At 42.2% G+C, this 23,366-nt stretch overlaps 1 protein-coding gene across 1 annotated transcript; it reads left to right on the plus strand.

Annotated features, from left to right (window-relative positions):
* The first annotated feature begins 3,765 nt into the window (after positions 1–3,765).
* LOC106612378 (calmodulin 3a (phosphorylase kinase, delta)) lies at positions 3,766–22,573 on the plus strand. The gene is made up of 6 exons (XM_014213459.3): positions 3,766–4,010; positions 16,909–16,939; positions 17,359–17,502; positions 18,598–18,704; positions 19,684–19,819; positions 20,376–22,573. The coding sequence occupies exons 1-6, from the start codon at positions 4,008–4,010 to the stop codon at positions 20,402–20,404; spliced, it is 450 nt and encodes a 149-aa protein (XP_014068934.1). The 5' UTR covers positions 3,766–4,007; the 3' UTR covers positions 20,405–22,573.
* Positions 22,574–23,366: the final 793 nt, after the last annotated feature.

A 23,366-nucleotide genomic window follows, 5' to 3' on the forward strand; every position in this document is an offset into this window, starting at 1 on the left:
GGGCAACCGTAAGAGATATTTGAAACTTATGTGAAAAGGTTAAAGGATGCAGTAAACTTTTCAGGCTTCACTCAGAGCCCGTGGCAGGTCATTAGTGAAGTGCCTAGACAGCTGCCCTGTGGAATGCCTGACTCTACCTGGATTATGTTGGAGAGGCTTCCATTAAAGAACACCCTCTGTTCTGTTAGACAGGTAACTCTCGATCCACAATATAGAAGTTGATGTAAAGCCATAACGCAAGTTTTTTTCCCAGCAGCAGATTATAATTGATGTCAAAGGCTGCACTGAAGTCTAACAAAACAGCTCCCACAATATTTGTATTATCAATTTATCTTAGCCAATCAGTCATTTGTAAGTGCTGTACATGTTGAATGCCCTTCTGTATAAACATGCTGAAAATGTGTTGTCAATTTGCTTACTGTGAAAAAGCATTGTATCTGGTCAAACACCATTTTTTCCAAAAATGTACTAAGGGTTGGTAACAGGCTGATTGGTCGGCTGTTTATGCCAATAAAGGGTGCTCCGCTATTCTTGGGTAGCAGAATGACTTTTGCTTCCCACCAGGCCTGAGGGCACGCACTTTTTCGTTTAGGCTTAGATTGAAGATAGGGCAAATAGGAGTGGCAATATTGTCCACTATCATCCTCAGTAATTTTACATCCAAGTTGACAGACCCAGGTGGCTTGTCAATGTTGAAAGAGAACAAAACAAAAATCACCTCTTCCAACCTCACTCTATGTAATCACAAATTACAATCCTTGTCTTCCATAATTTGGTCAGTTATGCATGCATGTGTAGGTTGAGTTTGTTGCCATGTCCTGCCTAAATTTGCTAATCTTGCGCATGAAAAAAATCATTAAAATACTTGGCAATATCAGTGGGTATTGTGATGAATGATGGAGCCATGTTTGCCTTTTTGCCCAGAAATGTATTTTAAGGTGCTCCAAAACATTTTACTATCATTCTATCAGACCTCAGGATAAGATCCAGATGCAGACAGTTCAAAGTGACAAAGGTTTATTGCAAATAATAGGTCAAGGGCAGGCAGAGCTCAGTAATCCAGAGCAGAGTCAGAAAAGTACAGAACAGCAGGCAGAATGGTCAAAACCGGGAAAACAGGGACTAGAGCGAAAACAGGAGTACGGGAAAGAAATGGGGAAAACCCCAACAGGTAATAATATAGGTAACATTTCATATACAGTAGAAACCACAAACAAATATGAAAGGGGAGAGACTATTTACCAACCTAAGTTGCAGAGGTGCAGTCATCATTTTACAGCCACATTCTACCACTGTCTTATCAGTGTCCACTTTATAAACACAGAAACAGTGGGAGCGGTTGACACAATCGACTGTGGATCAATTTCCTTTTTCAACAGCCTGCATATTTACTACCAGTATGTGCTCATTTCGTAGTGTGACAGATGATGCTTGTAGGCAAAGACATTAGTACCATGTTCAACATAGTTTTACACATTAACTTTTATGTTTGATGATGAAATACAATCACACACAACCCTGACATTTTTTTACCTCTAACAATTGCCTCTACACGGCTGATTGGAATAGTGTGATTTCTGAGATTAAGTTTCAAAATCTTATCCAAATGACCTGACATAATAAAAGAGATCATGTCTGAAATTAGATTTCTCTCACAGATTAAACTCTCGCTCTCGCCGTTTCCCTCATACAGGTTTTGGGATGACGACCCAATCCACCACAGATGGGATAGTCTTCCTGGTAATCTACGGCCTGCTGGGTTGATCTGCCACCATCCTCTTCTTCAAACTCTTCTTGGATAGGGTCGTCACTATGTTGGGCTTCCTCATGCGATGGTGCCACCGGAGGAGAACACACATCAGGCTAGGGGGCAACAGCAACCAACCCAAGGGGGTAGGAGAGGAAAGAGACATGGAGGGTGGGAAAGAGGGGTGGAGGCCCTTTGTGTATTCTGTCACTCTCATACTGTTTGCTGCTGCCCTGGTGTTGGCGTGTGGTGCTTCCACTCTCTACTCAGCCATGGAGGGCTGAGCTGCATCAAGTCCCTGTACTTCTGCTTCGTGGCCTTCAGTACGGTGGGCTTCAGGGACCTGGTGAGCAGCCAGGAAGAGTCTTACGGAGGAGCCCCCAGTGGAACCTACCTGCCTCATCATGCTCCGGGGGTATACTGTACCTACTCCCTCTTCAATGCCCTCTCTGTCATCATCAAACAGGGGCTGAACCGGATCCTAAATCAGCTGATCAATCTACGTAGCTGCCTGTGCCATGGGAGACTTCTACGATGCCCACTGTTGCCCATGTACTTGCCAAACACGGTGGGTAAATGCTTGTGTGCTGGTGCCACAGTGGAAACCCTATGCCACAGGAACATGGACTTGAGCACCACCAAAGCCAGAGAAATGGGGCAACATGGATACAGCCTTCCCTAAGAGGAAGTCATACATGTCGGACCAACATGACTGGTACAACAGCTCCTGACTGGAAAGACCCTGGATTTACCTGCATATATATATATATATACAACAATGATAATTGAAGGTTTCATTTTTTATAATTGTGTTACTTTGAAACTTTTTTTTCATCTGCATGTTTTGGGGGGTACTGTATACTTAATGTACTCAATGTATGGTGAAACTAGTTTTACTCTCCCCATAAAGTCCATTTGGCCTGTGATGATGGTTGTAGTACAGTAGTTTACCATGTGGTTTCATGATGCAATTTGTCTCCACAAGAGGGAGCACATGGATAAAGCCATGTGGATTTTATTTTGGTGGACAGCATTTTTTACTCATCCAACTTTTTCCAACTGTTATCCTGACATTTTTGTGTGCAAATAATTGAAAGGCAGAAAAGACACAGCACTCCAGCAAATTCCCTCTGATATTTCCTCCTCTTTGCCTCAATAACTGGTCCAGGGTCTGTTATGTAGATGACTATGATACAGATCCACAAACAAAAGTGTTCGGTCTGACTGAATATTACAATATGGCACACAAACACAATTAAGAATGATTGATATATCTCTACTTTTTGTACACACAGGAGCAGTTATTATAGACCCATGCCATGGTTCCATTTAAATTCCATTAGTATTTATGTAAAAAAATATGATAAACATAAATATCTACAGGGTGGGAGGGTTTTTGTCCTTGTCATATAGGCCTACACACGATGTCATACTACTAGAGTATATTACTAGACTAGACTACTGCAACGGTTTACATTTTGACCAATTAGTCATATCTGAAATCAGCATATTCAAAACCTGTAATAGCGCAAAGCGAACGATTTATACAACATAAAATTATAAAGTCATTAGTCTTGCAATGCATACATCCAATTTGGCGCAATGCAGTTTACAACCAGCCAATTACAAAACCGGGTACTTTTCTACCCATTTCTCTGGGCCAATGAGGATCTTCTTTACATTAGCCAAGTTGAAGTTCATCTCATTACACAACTGTGGTCATACTTGATCAAAAATAATAGCTATCAAATTGACAATGTATATCCATTTCAAATATTGTCTGTTCACCGCTTCGATAGACTTGAAGTAATGGGCGCGTCTGCTTCTCATCACACAGAATCCTGCAGTATCTTTGCGCGATTCGTGCAAATAGTACAATGACTTTATTTTTTGATGAGTAACAGGGGACGTGCTAGGCAATTTCAGTGAGTGCAGTGGTCAATATAAGGTGAATACGTGATTATATTCTGACGCTTTTGTGGTGTGCAGTTTTAAGATTGGCCGGTTCGTTGGAGGAGGGGAGGGTGAAAGATGTCACTTCGCGGAGCGATATAGTGCAAATGAGGCCACATCGGCAGTGACGCGGTCCCTAGTGTTTCCGGGCAACTTCACAGAGAAGGGACTGTATACCTCTAGCGAATTGTTTTTCAGCACTAAACAACGATACATACGTTGGCTACAGTTGGTTTGCCAGCAACGAGGGGGACATTGACTATTTAGTCATTCACATTTTCAAAGTGCGAAGACCTAACATAATAAAATGGTGAGTATAGCCACCGTTTTGCTAGCTAGCTTGCTACACTCATTCAACCCACAGACAAAGCCAAGCGTATGCTATCTCGCTAACATGACTTCGTATTGGGTTCGAGCAAAGTCTATAGTTATAACTAGCTTGCTATCCGTAAACTAGCTAGCTAAATAAGGTGTGACTGAAAAAGTTTGTCGGGCTGGCTGCTCAACTGTTGATATCACCACCTGACCGGGCTGTTGGCTCGACGTTGGAATGCAATAACTTGCAGTTGGACAAGATCATAAGGACTCAGAGGATGATAGACAATAAGAACATGCTTGATTGTGGTCACGTATTCCTTGCCAAGGCAAAACGTATGAGGCATGACTATCTGATTAACGTTAGCCATGGCTAATTTTACATACTGTTAGCTAGTTAAGGTCATTGGTTTCGCTTATCGGGCTTGGTGGTTAAGGCAGAAGCATAGCGCTGTTTGATGTAATAAAACCCAAACACACTGCTAATTTAATGAACTTAATCGATAGTATTAGTTGGCTGGTTAGCTAGCCATCTAAATAATTGTTTTCATTAGAAACATTAGTTATATAGACATGAGTCAGTTCATTTGTATTTTGCAATGAACAATGCCAAGATTGTACTGTCCCAAGGCAGCTGATGGCTTGTGCGCAACAAGCGAACCAGTGTTCTGTCATGTTTCCAATTACACAGCTAGCTGGCAATGTGATATAGCTAGTAATACTTGTTGTGCATCGTTTTGTTGCGCAAATTGAGATGGCAATAGCGACGCGTTATTTGAGTCTTTCGTCATGGTGTTGCGTATTGCACCACCACGTTGATCCGCAGTCTGCTGTTCGTGAATGATCTTCGTTGCCACCCCTCCTTTCTCGCCCCTCTACCACACGCATTCCTCCCCTCTGCAGTGAACCACATGGTTGGTGCAGTATACTGACACGGGATCCGCAGTGCATGCTTCTGCAAAAATGCGAAAAAGACTCTAAAAGACCTTGCGATGTCCTCCTATGCCCTGCTTTATCCCTCATAATTGCTGTTCAGCGGGACGAAAGTAAGGCATTGGAGCTAAGTCTATTATTCATGGTGGTTTGTTTTGCACCAAAGGATAAGACACAACTGCAAATCTGAATATCTTGCCATCTGCCCCCAAAAATGAGGCAGCACCACTTTACCACCACTGTGAATATGGAATGAACAGCCTTTAACCAGGACTGTACATAATGGTACATGGGATATCAATACTGCTCAAATGCAACACTGTTTTCCCGAGCCATTTGGTGTTTGACACTGCCTTGTAAATGCTCCTCAACCACTGCTTGATTCATCCACCCTCTGCGTGGATAGAATGCGCTGCAGTCTGCTTGCTGCCCTTTCCTTCCCCCTCCCAACCTGATGACTCACTGAGATGGAGCAAAGCACATGTCCTAGGCTAAATTCTTTAACTGGAATGAACATGTGCAAAACGCAGAATCATATGATTTTTTTTGTTTGTACTTTTACACCTTTTCATGATATCCAATTGGCAGTTAGTCTTATCTTATTGCTGCAACTCCCCTACGGACTCGGGAGAGGCAACGGTCAAGAGCCATGTGTTCCCCCGAAACGCGTCCCTGCCAAGCCCTACTGCTTCTTGACACACTGCTCGATTAACCCAGAGGCCAGAAGCACCAATGTGTCGGAGGAAACACCGTCCTGCTGGCGACCGTAGTCAGTTTGCAGGCATCCGGCACTAGAGCGCGATGAGACAAGGAAATCCCGGCTGGTCAAACCCTCCCTTAACCCGGATGACGCTGGGCCGATTGTGCGCCGCCTTATGGGTCTCCTGGTCACGGCCAGCTGTGTCACAGCCTGGGATCAAACCCGGGTCTGTAGTGACGCCTCAAGCACTGCGATGCAGTGCCTTAGACTGCTGCGCCACTCGGGATGAAATTTGCATATCTTAACTTGATTGCTGACAAGCAAGACATTTTGAGACTTTGTGAACAATGTACTAATGAAATAAATTCAAAATATTGTTTTTGGGTGGAATTTTCCTTTAATTGTTATGAACATGTGTTGGTATATGTCTGTGCTCCTTTCTGACGGCTATATGCACAATAACCTGTCCCCTTGTTTTTTTTTGGGGGGGGGGGGGGGGGTCGCCCACACTTTCACTGGTATGCACACTTTCACTCTCAAGCAATAAATTATATATGTATAATGACGGAGACTCACAAAAAGCAACAGAGGTAGTAATAGTCAGTGTGCTACATTGGCGACCCTGTTCGTGCCGCGCTAATTATAGCATGCGCACTGAGGTGTATTTATACCCAAACCTCATCACACTTCCTCAGCCTGAAATGTGCTGGTTGACTGACTCAGACAGGCCTGATAAGACCTCGTCCTCAACTGATGGTCTCTGACGTCGCTCGTTCTGATATTTCTTTATTTTAATGGATTATGTGTGTATTTATTTTTTGCTAGGAATTACTGCACTGTTGTAGCTAGAAACACAAGCATTTCCATGCACCTGGATTTGATTTGAAATGTCATGTACTAGATACAGATCTAATTGGCGGGAAACCGCTAACTGGCCTGAAATTAGTGACCACGTTTACATGCGCACAGTATTCCAGATAGTAGCTCATATCCTGCTTAAGGTCTTATTTGGGTTAAGCTGTTTTAGATGCACCTTTTGATATCCCACTCACGAGTATCCCTGTATCCATGACTTGATATAAGAAAGTGCATTTGGAAGGTATTCAGACCCCTTGACTTTGTCTACATTTTGTTACGTTACAGCCTTATTCTAAAATGGATTGAATTAATTGTTTCCCCTCAATCGACACACCATACCCCATAATGACAAGGCAAAAACAGGTTTTTAGAAATTTTTGCGAATGTATTGAGAAAAAATAAATAAATACAGAACTAGCTTATTTACATACACTACCGTTCAAAAGTTTGGGGTCACTTAGAAATGTTTTTGTTTTTTTGGTTCGTTAAAATAACATCAAATTGATCAGAAATAAAGTGTAGACATTGTTAATGTTGTAAATAACTTGTAGCTGGAAACAACAGATTTATTTTTTGTTGTTTAATGGAGTATCTACAAAGGCGTACAGAGGCCCATTATCAGCAACCATCACTCCTGTGTTCCAATGGCACATTGTGTTAGCTAATCCAAGTTTATCAATTTAAAAGGCTAATTGATCATTAGAAAACACCTTTGCAATTTTGTTAGAACAGCTGAAAACTGTTGTTCTGATTCAAAGAAGCAATAAAACTGGCCTTTAGACTAGTTGAGTATCTGGAGCATCAACATTTGTGGGTTCGAGGCTCAAAATGGCCAGAAACAAATAACTTTCTTCTGAAACTCATCAGTCTATTCTTGTTCTGAGAAATGAAGGATATTCCATGTGAGAAATTGCCAAGAAACTGAAGATCTCGTACAACGCTGTGTACTACTCCCTTCACAGAACAGTGCAAACTGGCTCTAACCGGAATAGAAAGAGGAGTGGGAGGCCCCGGTGCACAACTGAGCAAGAGGACAAGTACATTAGAGTGTCTAGTTTGAGAAACCGACGCCTCACAAGTCCTCAACTGGCAGCTTCATTAAGTAGTACCTGCAAAACAACAGTCTCAATGTCAACAGTGCAGAGGTGACTCCGGGATGCTGGCCTTCTAGGCAGAGTTGCAAAGAAAAGCCATATCTCAGACTGGCCAATAAAAATAAAAGATTAAGATGGGCAAAAGAACACACACTGGACAGAGGAAGATAGATTTGTCTGTCCATAACACTTTTTTTTACTAAGTTTGATGTGTTTGGATCGCAAAGAAGAACATCTGAGAGATGGAGAAAAAAGGAATAGATGCTGGAGGACTGCTTGACGCCATCTGTCAAGCATGGTGGAGGCAATGTGATTGTCTAGGGGTGCTTTGGTGTTGGTAAAGTGGGAGATTTGTATGGGGTAAAAGCCCTCCTTCAAGATCCCTATCACTCCATTTTTCAACACTGTGCCATACCCTGTGGATGGTGCTTAATTGGAGCTCATTTCCTCCTACAACAGGACAATGACCCAAAGCACAGCTCCAAACTATGCAAGAACTATTTAGGGAGGAAGCAGTCAGCTGGTATTCTGTCTATAGTGGAGAGGCCAGCACAGTCACTGGATCTCAACCTTATTGAGCTGTTGTGGGAGCAGCTTGACCGTATGGTACGTAAGAAGTGCCCATCAAGCCAATCCAACTTGTGGGAGGTGCTTCAGGAAGCACGGGGTGAAATCTCTTCAGATTACCTCAACAAATTGACAACTAGAATGCCAAAGGTCTGCAAGGCTGTAGTTGCTGCACATGAAGGATTATTTGACGAAAGCAAAGTTTGAAGGACACAATTACTATTTCAATTACAAACCGTTATTTTTAACCTTGTCAACGACTATATTTCATATTCATTTTGCAGCTAATTTCATGTATGTTTTCATGGAAAACAAGGACATTTTTAAGTGACCCCAAACTATGACCGGTCGTGTAAGTATTCAGACCCTTTTGCTGTGAGACTCAATTCAGCTCAGGTGCATCCTGTTTCTATTGATCATCCTTGAGATGTTTCTACAACTTGATTGGAGTCCACCTGTGGCAAATTCAATTGATTGGACATGATTTGGAAAGGCACACGCCTATCTGTATAAGGTCCCACATTAGACCGTGCATGTAAGAGCAAAAACCAAGCCATGGGGTCAAAGGAATTGTCTGTAGAGCTCCGAGACAGGATTGGGTCAAGGCACAGATCTGGGGAAGGGTACCAAAACATGAAAGAAGTTTGGAACCACCAAAGCTGTGTTCAAATACCCATCCTAGCATACTGTATACTACATGCTTAATGAGCATATACTACATACTATTAGTTCATTTTAGTATACCGTAAACAAACAGTATCATTTCAGTTGAGTGCTAGAGCTTTGTCTGTACTGGAAGTTGATGCTGTTGCTATGCAACATCTTGCTAGTTTGTTAGCTAAACATTTTACAATTTCGGGTGTTAGTAAATTCAATCTGGAGTGCCAGAGTGCGCTCTGGGTGTTCATAAATCCAGAGCGTTGTCAGATTGTCCGTTCGTGTTTCGCTCTTGGAGTGTTCAGAGCACACACTGGGCGCTCTGGCCGAAGGGTAGGGTTGATCCAAGCATTCAACGGCAGTCAATCACCAACGCTATCTACTTCCATACACAAATGAGAGAACACCTTACTCTGACTATTTTACTCACCCTAGCAGAGCGTTAGTGACTAACTGTGCTGCTGGCAACTTATTTTTTTTTAAATTAATAATACATTTAAAAAAATTAAATACATTTTTGCTGACATTTGACATTGGCCATATTCAACGGGTGTTGAGCGTTCGTAAATTCAGCAGTGCTCTAAAATCGGAGTAGATGGCCAGAATTAACAATGTCCATTGAAACGCACAACGACAATATCACTTAGCTAAGAATGATGTGAATAATCAAGTCAAACGTTGGGTAGTTGATATACTGCTTGGCAAGTTCGATGTATTAGTAGCCAACTAACGTTAGGTAACTAGCTAACATACCAGTACATACCGCTGTAATGCTATGCGGTTCGTAAGGCTAGCGTAGCTAACAAATTGTCAACCAACATAACGGAACTAATTTGAAAAGTCATTCCTTTATTACATTGCTCCACATTTTCATAACATTTGTCATAATTAGTTAAAGCAATGAATTTGTGTCGGATTTCGGCTGCATATTTTCTAGGGCTGGGCGATATGGCCAATAAATTATCACGATATCTATATTTTTTTTTCCATTCGATAACGATAATTATCACGATACATTATTTGATTAGTCTAAAAGGTGCATATCTGCTTCAAACTCAAGAATGCCTGAACAAACCGTGGTTAGAGCGTTGGGCCAGTAACTGAAAGGTTGCTAGATCGAATCCCCGAGCTGACAAGGTAAAAATCTGTCATTCTACCCCTGAACAAGGCAGTTAACCCACTGTTCCACGATAGGCCGTCATTGTAAATAAGTAGTTGTTCTTTGTAAATAAGTAGTTGTTCTTAACTTACTTGCCTAGTTAATTAAAGGTTAAATTTTTTTAAATTGTGAGCAAACATAAAATTATACTTGAAGGAAAATTGTTCCATGTTTGCGGCCAGGGAGCACGTACCTGGGGTCAATTAAATTGATAAGCCTCTTGAAACCTTCCTTTTCTACTGTGCTAATTGGTAGCATGTCCTTAGCAATGCAATGCATAATAGCATTTGATGTCTTTGTCTTTTCAATGTTTGCTTGTAGGGCATAAACCCTGTCTGTGTTGACTGCTTCGGGCAAACACCCCTAGATTGGCTGGTGCTTGAGTTTTTTTTCAATACCGTGGCGCAAACTCAAATTTCCTGCATGTTCCAAAGAGTGATTTTTGCTTCAGATGTTGAGAAAGGTTTGTCGTATTACCAGACTTCGTAGACACCTGTCTACAGCACAATTTGCTCCGAACATAGTTCTGCTCTTTGTTGGGTTTCAAAAAGCCAAACCTCTTCCAAATTACTGAACAGTTTAACCCTTTTTATCAATAATTTCTTTGTTGGAAGCTGCTCCTTCTCCATGGCTATCACTGCCACTGTTTTTTCACCTACATCACTCATTTTTTGTGGTTAATAGTGGCTACTCCATCACTCGAGGTGCTAAGTGGTTTTTAGCACCTCTCCATGTGTATATTGTCACTTCTCCGCACGTTCCTTCTGCGTCACAGAGGTGAAATGGACTGCTGTACCTAGTTATTCTATATCGACATTATCGAAAAGGAATCTAAACGTTTTTATATTGTTGAGGAAAGTAATTACCTCTAATTATTGATTTATCGCCCAGCCCTAATATTTTCTGACATTTTCTTTAAATCTGAAAATGTGAAGCCACGCCCATTTTCTGATTAATTGCATTATGGTCCTTTAAAAGCACAGAAATAGTGTCCACTTCATGTATACTTCGTATTTTGGCAAATTTAGTATAACATCCGGGAACTTTTGGCATACTAACTACAGTCGTGGCCAAAAGTTTTGAGAATGACACATATTAATTTTCACAAAGTCTGCTGCCTCAGTTTGTTTGATGGCAATTTGCATATACTCCAGAATGTTATGAAGAGTGATCAGATGAATTGCAATTAATTGCAAAGTCCCTTTTTGCCATGCAAATGAACTGAATCCCCCAAAAAACATTTCCACTGCATTTCGGCCCTGCCACAAAAGGACCAGCTGACATCATGTCAGTGACTCTCTCGTTAACACAGGTGTGAGTGTTGACAAGGACAAGGCTGGAGATCACTCTGTCATGCTGATTGAGTTCGAATAACAGACTGGAGCTTCAAAAGGAGGGTGGTGCTTGGAATCATTGTTCTTCCTCTGTCAACCATGGTTACCTGCAAGGAAACACGTGCCGTCATCATTGCTTTGCACAAAAAGGGCTTCACAGGCAAGGATATCGCTGCCAGTAAGATTGCACCTAAATCAACCATTTATCAGATCATCAACAACTTCAAGGAGAGCGGTTAAATTGTTGTGAAGAAGCCTTCAGGGCACCCAAGAAAGTCCAGCAAGCACCAGGACCGTCTCCTAAAGTTGATTCAGCTGCGGGATCGGGGCACCACCAGTACAGAGCTTGCTCAGGAATGGCAGCAGGCAGGTGTGAGTGCATCTGCACGCACAGTGAGGCGAAGACTTTTGGATGTGTCAAGAAGGGCAGCAAAGAAGCCACTTCTCTCCAGGAAAAACATCAGGGACAGACTGATATTCTGCAAAAGGTACAGGGATTGGACTGCCGAGGACTGGGGTGAAGTCATTTTCTCTGATGAATCCCCTTTCCGATTGCTTGGGGCATCCGGAAAAAAGCTTGTCCGGAGAAGACAAGGTGAGCGCTACCATCAGTCCTGTGTCATGCCTACAGTAAAGCATCCTAAGACCACTCATGTGTGGGGTTGCTTCTCAGCCAAGGGAGGGGTCTCACTCACAATTTTGCCTAAGAACACAGCCATGAATAAAGAATGGTACCAACACATCCTCCGAGAGCAACTTCTCCCAACCATCCAGGAACAGTTTGGTGACGAAGAATGCCTTTTCCAGCATGATGGAGCACCTTGCCATAAGGCAAAAGTGATAACTAAGTGGCTCGGAACAAAACATTGATATTTTGGGTCCATGGCCAGAACTCCCCAGACCTTAATCCCATTGAGAACTTGTGGTCAATCCTCCGAGGCGGGTGTACTAACAAAAACCCACACATTCTGACAAACTCCAAGCATTGATTATGCAAGCATGGGCTGTCATCATTCAGGATGTGGCCCAGAAGTTAATTGACAGCATGCCAGAGGTCAACACTGCAAATATTGACTCTGCATCAACTTCATGTAATTGTCAATAAAAGCCTTTGACACTTATGAAATGCTTGTAATTATACTTCAGTATTCCAGAGTAACATCTGACAAAAATATCTAAAGACACTGAAGCAGCAGTCTGTGGAAAGTGACACATTATTCTCAAAACTTTTGGCCACCACTGTATATCCATACTATATACTCAATTCATCTCACAGTGCGGTTAGTATGCGTATTCGAACTCAATTCTTCCTAGAGTTGGTCGCCCGGCCGAACTGAGTATTCGGGGGAGAAAGGCTTTTGTTAGGGAGGTGACCAAGAACCCGATGGTCGCTCTGACAGAGCTCCAGAGTTGCTCTTTGGAGATGGTTGTCCTTCTGGAAGGTTCTCCCATCTCTGCAGCACTCCACCAATCAGGTCTTTATGGTAGAGTGACCAGACGGAAGCCACTCCTCAGTAAAAGGCACATGGCAGCCTAATTGGAATTGAGAAACAAGATTCTCTGGTCTGATGGAACCAAGATTGGACTCTTTGGCCTGAATGCCAAGTGTCACGTCTGGAGGAAACCTGGAACCATCCCTAAGGTAAAGCGTGGTGGCAGCATCATGCTGTGGGTATGTTTTTCAGAGGGAGGGACTGGGAGACTAGTCAAGATCGAGGGAAAGATGAACAAGATCCTTGACGAAAACCTGCTCCAGAGCGCTCAGGACCTCAGGCTGGTGCAAAGGTGCACCTTCCTACAAGACAATAACCCTAAGCAACCATCCAAGACAACTCAGGAGTGGCTTTGGGACAAGTCTCAATGTCTTTGAGTGGCCCAGCCAGAGCCGAGCCCGGACTCGAACCCGATCGAACATCTCTGAAGCTCCCCATCCAACCTGACGGCGCTTGAGCGGGTCTGCAAAGGAGGAGGAAAAACTCCCCAAATACAGGTGTGCCAAGCTTGTAGCGTCATCCCCAAGACTACTCGAGGCTGTATAATCGCTGCCAAAGGTGCTTCAACATAGTACTGAGTAAAGGGTCTGATTACTAATGTAAATGTCATTTTATTTTTTTTACCTTGTATTTAAGTAGGCAAATCAGTTAAGAACAAATTCTTATTTTCAATGATGGCCTAGGAACAGTGGGTTAACTGCCTTGTTCAGAGGCAGAATGATAGATTTTTACCTTGTCAGCTCGGGGATTCGATCTTGCAACCTTTCTGTTACTGATCCAACTCTCTAACCACTAGGCTACCTGCCGCCCCAATATTTTTTATGTGCAAAAATGTCTAAACCTGTTTTTGCTTGGTCATTATGGGGTATTGTGTGTACATTGATGCAGGGGGGGGAAGCAATTTAATTCATTTGAGTAAGGCTGTAATAAAATGTGGAAAAAGTCAAGGGGTCTGAATACTTTCTGAAGGCACTGTATTAACTTCAGGATTGATGGGTCCCCTGCGGGACGGTGGAGCTAACGTAGGCTAATGCGATTAGCGTGAGGTTGTAAGTAACAAGAACATTTCCCAGGACAAATCTGATATTGGCAGAAAGCTTAAATTCTTGTTAATCTAACTGCGCTGTCCAATTTACAGTAGTTATAACAGTGAAATAATACTATTTTATTGTTTGAGGAGAGTGCACAGTTGAACAAAGTTATTAATAAACAAATTAGGCACATTTGGGCAGTCTTGATACAACATTTTGAACAGAAATGCAATGGTTCATTGGATCAATTTAAAGCTTTGCACATATACTACTGCCTTTAGTGGCCTAAATCTAAATTGTTACCTTGGCTGGAATAATACATTATGGCCTTTCTCTTGCATTTCGAAGATGATTGTTCCAAAGAAATAAAAATAACGTTTTTTTTTCTTTCTTTGTATTATCTTTTACCAGATCTATTGTGTTATTCTCCTACATTCCTTTCGCATTTCCACAAACTTCGAAGTGTTTCCTTTCAAATGGTACCATGTTAATATGCATATCCTTGTTTCAGGGCCTGAGTTACAGGCAGTTAGATTTGGGTATGTCATTTCAGGTGAAAATTGGAAAAAAAGGGGCCAGTCCTTAACTTAACTCCTGCAGAATTATCAATTTCTTGCAGTAAAATGTATACAGTAAATGTTCATTTTGACTCGGGAACAGGACTGGAGAAATTGGATTTCGTTCTTTCAGCATCTCTTGAGACATGTTATCTTTGACGCTGTTATGCAAGCACACAGTTTTTCAACCACAAAGTATGCAACTGAAGACATTCATTGTTTTCTCAACTTTTAATTTCCTTAGAATCGCTCAAACTGATTACATTTTGCACAGGACCGATTTTCCACTGTTTTGGAGTTATTGCATCCCCCCCCCCCCCTGCGTCCGGTGCCTAAACAAAACAGACAACTTTATTGGTGTTAACTAGATTACTAATGCATTCATTCTATGTAAGACATTCTGGTGAGCACTACTGTATTTAGTCTAGATGCATGCACTTTCTCTTCTGTCACAGCCTAACTACAGTTGACAAACAAATGGCCTGCCAAATGTCAAATTATAAGCAGAAACTTAGGGTTGAAAGTACGGAATATCAGCTAAATGAATTACGGTGGATCTAACTGTGTGGGGAGCCTACTTTTTTGAAGTGATTTGTTTGACTGTCAGATGAAAACATCACTCCAAACCCATGATATTTGGAACAGCCTGCGCAAACCGCAAAAAACAACAGTAAACGGGATAAGATGTTTTACATGCCACAGTGTCCTGTCTTAATATCCTGTCTTAACATCAGCATATTTCTCAACCAGGATACAAGCCTTTTGCGGTTATTGTAAACCGGATATGTTCATACAGTACCAGCCAAAAGTTTGGACACACCTACTCATTCCAGAGGTTTTTCTTTTAACTATTATTCTACAATGTAAAAAAAAAAAATACTAAAAACATCAAAACTATGAAATAACACATGTAATCAGGTAGTAACCCAAAAAGTGTTAAACAAATCAACATATATTTAAGATTCTTCAAAGTAGCCACCCTTCGCCTTGATGACAGCTTTGCACACTCTTGGCATTCTCTCAACCAGCTTCATGAGGTAGTCACCTGGAATGCATTTCAATTAACAGGTGTGCCTTGTTAAAAGTTCATTTGTGGAATTCCTTTCCTTATTGTGTTTGAGCCAATCAGTTGTTGTGACCCAAGTATAGGGCTACCTACTGGTATACAGTATATAGCCCTATTTGGTAAAAAAAAACAAGTCCATATTATGGCAAGAACAGCTCAAATAAGCAAAGAGAAACGACGGTACATCATTACTTTAAGACATGAAGGTCAGTCAATCTGGAAAATTTCACGCTCTTTGAACATTTTTTTTTCCAAGAGCAGTCACAAAAACCAAGCGCTATGATGAAACTGGCTCCCATGAGGACCGCCACAGGAAAGGAATACCCAGAGTTACCTCTGCTGCAGAGGATAAGTTCATTACAGTTACCAGCCTCAGAAATTGCAGACCAAATAAATGCTTCACCGAGTTCAAGTAATGGACACATCTCAACAGGAGACTGGTATTTAGGCCTGGTCGAATTGCTGCAAAGAAACCACTACTAAAGGACACCAATAAGAAGAGACTTGCTTGGGCTAAGAAACACGAGCAATGGACATTTAGACCGGTGGGAATCTATCCAAATTTGAGTCCTTTTGAGATGCAGAGTAGGTAAACGGATGATCTCCGCGTGTGTGGTGCCCACCGTGAAGCATGGAGGTGTGATGGTGTGCTTTGCTGCTGACACTGTTGGGATTTATTTAGAATTCAAGGCACACTTAACCAGCATGGCTACCACAGCATCTGCAGCGATACGCCATCCCATCTGGTTTGCGCTTAGTCCCACTATCATTTGTTTTTCAACAGGACAATGACTCAACACACCTCCAGGCTGTGTAAGGGCTATTTGACCAAGAAGGAGAGTGATGGAGTGCTGCATCAGATGACCTGGCCTCCACAATCACCCGACATCAACCCAATTGAGATGGTTTGGGATGAGTTGGACCACGAAGTGAAGGAAAATCAGCCAACAAGTCCTCAGCATATGTGGGAACTCCTTTAAGACTGTTGGAAAAGCATTCCAGGCGCAGCTGGTTGAGAGAATGCCACCCTTTTTTGGGGGTTTACTACATGATTCCATATGTATTATTTCATAGTTTTGATGTTTTCACTATTATTCTAGTGTAAAAAAAAGAAAAACCCTTGATTGAGTCGGTGTGTCCAGACTTTTTTAAATGGTACTGTATGCGTCAACTCAAAAACAGAATACTTGAGTATCCCTAATAATAATAGGATAACGGTGTGCATGTAAACGTGTGTAGGAACAATGTTATGCTACGCCTGTGAGCACTGAGGTTATAGGGGTGAAAGTATCACTGTCATCTCATGCGAATCCAGTGGGGCAGGTATGGTTACACATAGGCGTAAAAGAGCAGCCTCTAAGTGATTGTGACTTAATTTGCTTCAGGCTATAATATGTTTGCGGCCGTGGACAACTCTCACTCTTGCTTCCTCTCATCTTCACAGGCTGACCAACTGACTGAGGAGCAGATTGCTGGTGAGTACTATCCCTGAACAGTGAGGTTCTGTCCATTCAAAGCTCTTCAATCCCAGTTAGTAAAAGTGAATTGAGTTGCTGTCGTTTGGCAGATAGTGTGGGTGCTTAGATAGTCATGCATCTTCATGGTAGTGGACAACATTTAGGCTACTCTGCCTGTTAGTTTGTACAGCTGCTGCTAATCTTGTACCAACCATTCTTAGTAGTTTTAAGAGCTTTTTTCGTCATCTGCACAGATCTAAAAATTGTGTGAAATCAGTATGTTGAACGCATCCAGGGAATTTGCCCTTAGCTGTCCAGTTCTCACATCAGTGCAGATGAAGGAAAGGAGACAAGGATAGGAAGACCATGTAGACTATTGACTTAGCCAATATAGGCATTTCCACCAATCCCACACTGTTCCCTGTTTGCTTAATCAGAGTTCAAGGAGGCCTTCTCACTGTTCGACAAGGACGGCGACGGCACCATCACCACCAAGGAGCTGGGCACTGTCATGCGCTCTCTGGGACAGAACCCTACTGAGGCAGAGCTACAGGACATGATCAACGAGGTGGATGCCGATGGTAAGATTCGAGAGATGTGTACAATGACACACACACACACACACACACACTGATGTGCTGACACGCACGCACAAGTATGGTCAGAACCTAACAAGGCTGACCCCTTTCACATAGTGGATGAATGGTGACACACACACACTGCATAATTACTGGCCCTTATCCGCTAGGCTACCTGCTGCCCCACCTGGATGGCATCATGGCTCTGGTTTCATGGTGAATCACATTTCAAATATCTATCGTTTCCAACCACAACAGAGGCTCACCCATAGAGTTGGAGGACTCTAGATCAATAAAACCCGTTTTTGGCATGGACATAGAGCTCGCTAGCTTGTAGTCCTAAAACTAGAAATTACTTGCCTTTAGGTTCGTTCAGCCATTCTTATGGTGGAAATGAATGGGGTTTCGGGATAAATGCAGATAAGGTCTGAGGTTAACACAGGCTTAGGGGATCTTATACGTTTTCATCAGTCAGTTAACATGACTGTAAAAATTATGAAGCCTGTATGTGCTTGTTTTTGATTACATAAATGCTTCCAAATTCACAAAAGGTGACGTTAGCTGATGATTCTCATAGAACAAAACATATAAGATCTTCTAAGCATTTAATAAAGGTAAACCAACGAGCCATTGGCAGAGTTGATGCCTACAAAAAGACGCCATTACTATTGCTCTCTATTGCCATTGAGGGCTTCCACCATTTTTAAAGTAGTCAGCTGGGTGGGAATTCCATATGGGTTATGGAAGGATCACATGATTCCATCAGGAGGTATCAGCCAATGAATTATACTCATGAGCAAACATTCCATAACTGTAGGTGGCAGTAAATCGGCAACCTTGGCTTTATATCTGTTCAAACAACACACCTAGGCAGTAGTTTGCAACCTTTGTTTGTTTGCCCAACTCATAGACTTAATGGAAGAAGAAAATTGACTACTTAGAAATGGAGATTGCCTCACTGGTGCTGCCCGTGTACTCACAGATGCACAGATATCTCTCTTTGGGCTCATTCCAGAATGTACCGACAAAATTTCAACACGGCATTATGAAATTGTGTGTGTACAAACGTAAAATAAAGACTGTCTTGTTCGTCCTTAGGTAACGGGACAATCGACTTCCCAGAGTTCCTGACAATGATGGCGAGGAAGATGAAGGACACAGACAGCGAGGAGGAGATCAGAGAAGCCTTCAGAGTGTTTGATAAGGTACGCATGCGCCACACCGTCCGCTTTGATTGTTGTACTCAGTCAATTGGAAATGGGCTTAGTGTTTTGAGCCATTTTTGATTATCTGTTTAGATTTTTGTGCTTAGAATTGTGAAAATGTATCACATACTTGTGAAAATTGCACCAAAGTGATTGAACAAAAACTAACACTTCATGTTCAGAGAATGTGACGTCGAATGTGGGATGGACTACGGCGCCTCTGCCATCCTGATGTTCTGTAATCCAGTGTTTGTCATCATGGTTATGTCTTCTTGGTTATGTCTTCTTAACTGTGTTGCTGAGAGGAGGGCTTTGTCTTTTGGGAGCGGAGTATAACGTTACCCGCGTGCAGGATGGGGGCTTATTGCAGTGCAGAAATCTGAGTCACAAGCTAATGGAGAGCGCTCATTGTCTGGGCTTATATTGCTTATTGCTTCGTGCAACCCCTTTTCAACAGCCATGTGATTTTGGGAGTGTGTGTGTAGACTTAAATTTAGTGTGTATTGCGGATGTTTGTTTGCACCCTCATTGATGGATCGGATGTGAGTGGTGTGATTGTCAGGCCTTGTCTTTGGTGGACATTTGTGCAACAGTCCTGAAGGACCTTGGTTACTGCTACAATGCCAGTTTGCTAGGGCACCAGTCTGTGTCAGCATCCCCATGCTCTGTTTATTATCTCTCCCTTTGCGGCTCTTGAGTCTTGGCAGAGCTTGATCCAGAGATCAAGCCAGACTGGGGCTGGGTGAGCAGACGGACCAGAGCCATGCATATCTCTAGCTGTCACAAAGATGAGGCAGCCAGGGAACATGTTCATGTGCCAGCAGACCAGATAAACCCGGGCTCTATTCGGAAGAGGGAGATGTCACTGATCGTTCCGTTAGAAAAGTCTTGTTGAAACCTGTCAGAATGAGATCAGGTCAAAGTACTGTATGTAGAACCTTCTCTCTTTGCCTATTGAATGAGCCTGTTCTCCCTGTAGGATGGGAACGGCTACATCAGTGCGGCAGAGCTGCGGCATGTCATGACCAACCTCGGGGAGAAGCTCACAGACGAGGAGGTGGACGAGATGATCCGCGAGGCCGACATTGACGGAGACGGACAGGTCAACTATGAAGGTGAGCTCAATGTCCTTCCCCTCTCCCATTCGTGTGTTTGCAGATATAAAGGAAACGGATAGGTGGAAGCTCCCCTTAGCCCATTGCAAGCCAAGGTGGCGTTAACTATCACCGTATTTCCAAGACTTCTGGTACCTTCCGATCTGCGAAAACCAGAGGGCTAAGTAAGGGCTAAAGATTCTCTTAAAACCGGGCGTTCTTCCCTCCTCCACTTCCTCGTCCTCCTTTTTCCTCCTTTCTCTCCCTCTTCCTGCTCCTCCTCTCAGATCTACTGTGAGTTCACTGAAGTTAGTGTCTTTCCACTGTTGCCCCTGTCAGTTGTGCCTTATTTCTCTTTGCTTTGATGCTAAAAGTAAAGGCAATGAAAGGAGTTATACAAAACATGCCTAATGAATCACTGCTCATTGAATTTAAAATAGTATTGAAGACCTTGATTCCTCATGTTACTTTGTTCCAATAATCGTATTAATGTGCCATAATCATTGTTAACAGAATGCCCTTTATTCTTGTGGATTTCTTCTCATTTTTTCTCTCCCTGTTTTGTTCTGCCTTGCAGAGTTTGTGCAGATGATGACAGCCAAGTGAAGTAGACTGTGCTCTCACACATTTCTCTCTTACATTGCTTGTCCTCCTAAGATCACTCTGTCTTTAAGAAAACAAAACAATAATCAAACCAAAATGTAAAACTCAAAAAATGATTCAATGTACAAAATTATTTAATAAAAAAAAATAATCCAAGTACTTCTAGGGTATCTGTTTTAAGAGCAACTGCAGATGAATCCCTAACAGAAGTTAATGGACCACGCTTTAACGAGGCATGAGGCCCTTACTCCAGAGTAAGATCCTTGGGAGGCTCCCAGATGCCGAAAAAAAATTGAGGAAAGAGCAACACGGACGAGGGATAGGAATCCATGCCAGAGATGGCTGTCTTTTCCTCATTGAGAGAAGCTTACTATTTTGAGAGTCTTTTTCTACCCTGAAAACAATTTAAGGCTAACGGTACACTCACACAAATCGCAGTGCTGATTTCTAACATTGAATTGGGTAACAGCCTTCTTGCATGCACTCCTTCTGAGATGGTTTCATGTCACAACAAGGTGGGTTTGATCCCATCGGAGATTGTGGATTGTATACAAACTGGACTTATATACATAAATATATAGCTATACACTAGGTATATACATAAAAATATATATAGCTATACACTGAGTGTCCAGAACATTAGGAACACCTTCCTAATATTCAGTTGCACCCTCCCTTTGCCCTCAGAACAGCTTCAATTTGTCGGGCATGGACTCTACAAGGTGTCGAAAGCGTTCCATAGGGATGCTGGCCCATGTTGACTCCAATGCTTCCCACAGTTGTCAAGTTGGCTGGATGTCCTTTGGGTGGTGGACCATTGTTGATGCACACAGGAAACTGTTGAGCGTGAAAATCCCTGCAGTATTGCAGTTCTTGACACACTCAAACTGGTGCGCCTGGCACCTACTACCATACCCCCTTCAAAGGCACTTGCATCTTTTGTTTTGCCCATTCACCCTCTGAATGGCACACATACACAATCCATGTCTCGAGGCTTAAAAATCATGTTTTAACCTGTGTCTTCCCCTTTAACAAGTTACATCAATAAGGGATCATAGCTTTCACCTGGTCAGTCTATATCATGGAAAGAGCAGGTGTCCCTAATGTTTTGTTCTCTCGGTGTGTAATATACACACATATGTAAAAATGCTAAGTTGGTGCAAGAATTACAGTGGAAAAGGTTGCTTTGGTGCTAGGTTGAGGAGAGAATTCACCCATCCCTAAGGGGTTGTGGGGAGTTGATAGAAAAGCACTGGTTGGTTGGTTTTAATTGTATTTTCCATTGTTTCGGCAGGCTGTTGTCTTTCGTTCTCAAACAAGGCTTTTAATTTCCCAGCACTACTGACCTATGGCATAGGAGTACTTAGATGTACAGTTTCAGAATGTTGATTATGGTAGCACACTTTGAGAGCATTGCGGTGAAGATATTTTATCTTTCATATATCCTGATACAAATATGAATGTCATGCTTTTTAAATGTATGTTATCAAACATTAATGTATAAATTAAACATTTTGGTCCCCCAAATATATATGTGTATCGTAAACTTTGCATGACCTATTGTTGATATAGTATGACCTGTGAAATGTGCCATAATACTCTAAAGCCTCAACCTTGCAAGAACACTTAGTAAATTACAACATATTATGAATATACAGTATAAGCTATATACAGTACATACCTATTTGCACTTTGGTGTAAACCGTATATTTGAACATGTTCTGTAAAAAAGACAATGTTGCTGCTGCTAGAACAACTAATTTGTCTCTTGCTCCTGTGGATTTGTTAGATCCTCCTGTTGTCGTCAAGTGTTCATATCTTTTATCCGTGCTCCGCTTGCTGTTCTGCTGAACAGAGTATATATTCACTAATATATTTATTTTTGTCAGTGAGTTGAAAAAATAAATCAGTTTGACGGGTATAAATTAGGGGTTGCATTTTTTATTATTTGGGGTTGAGTGAAAGGAATGCTAGCAGAGGTACTGAATCGTTGCGTGAAAGACAACTTGTGGACTAAAATGATCTGGCTAGCTTTTACCGGTTGGTTGACTTTGATCTACAGGTTGGAAAAGACACATGGTTAAGGACTGTTAAACTTCTGGAGGTAGTGTACGAATTTAAAGATGAGAAATATTAATGTTTGCCATGAATAAATACATTTACTGAACTTCACTGAGTGTCTCCTTGTCCTGCGTAATACCTCGTATGCACATTTTATTTGTCACTTTTTTGTGTCAAAAAAAAAAGCTAACTTTAGCATGTAGTTTTGAGTGTGGATGGAACTTCAACTCAGTTCAGTTAGTGTGTGTATCCCTGGCTGCCAGTCTCTCTGCTGTCTTCATAATATCCTTTACAAGACACCCTTTGAGATTGGGTCAGAGGAAGTCACCTGGGCCTCCGTAAGAGGAGCTATCCCTGGCTGCACCAGGCTATATTTGGTGGCTCATGGGATTGCCACAGGAGCCTCTGGTAATCCGGGTCAGTCAGGTTCCTGACATCTCACCCCTGTAACTCCAAATGCCTCCCAAATCCGACCCACACATGCTTCTGCGGTGATGGGCAGTGACGGCCAATCAAATCATCTGCAGCCTGTTGGATGTGATTGGGTGTTGGCTAATATTATCTTATATTATAGTACCGTAAGTCGCTCAGGTACATTAATTAGGAATCTGAGGACCTCCACTTAGCTGGAAAGCTATAACCCCCTTAACTGTACTTCCAACTGCCTATGATTGATTGTCTAAATATAGTCTATGGCAGTTGTATATAACACATGATCATGACTGGGCAAGGCGCCTGTGTAAGAGCAGTTAACTACAATTTATGTAGAGATATTACATTACTGCACTAGTAATACAATATCTTTGCTGATATTTAGGAGCACACTTGTTCTTAAAGCTTGTTCAGTGAAATTACAGAGTACAAGGTATTGGTCTGTAGTATTAGTGCCTCCCCTACTGGTAGT

Source organism: Salmo salar, chromosome 09 (assembly GCF_965601325.2).
Source record: "Salmo salar chromosome 09, fSalSal1, whole genome shotgun sequence".
NCBI lineage: Eukaryota > Metazoa > Chordata > Actinopteri > Salmoniformes > Salmonidae > Salmo > Salmo salar.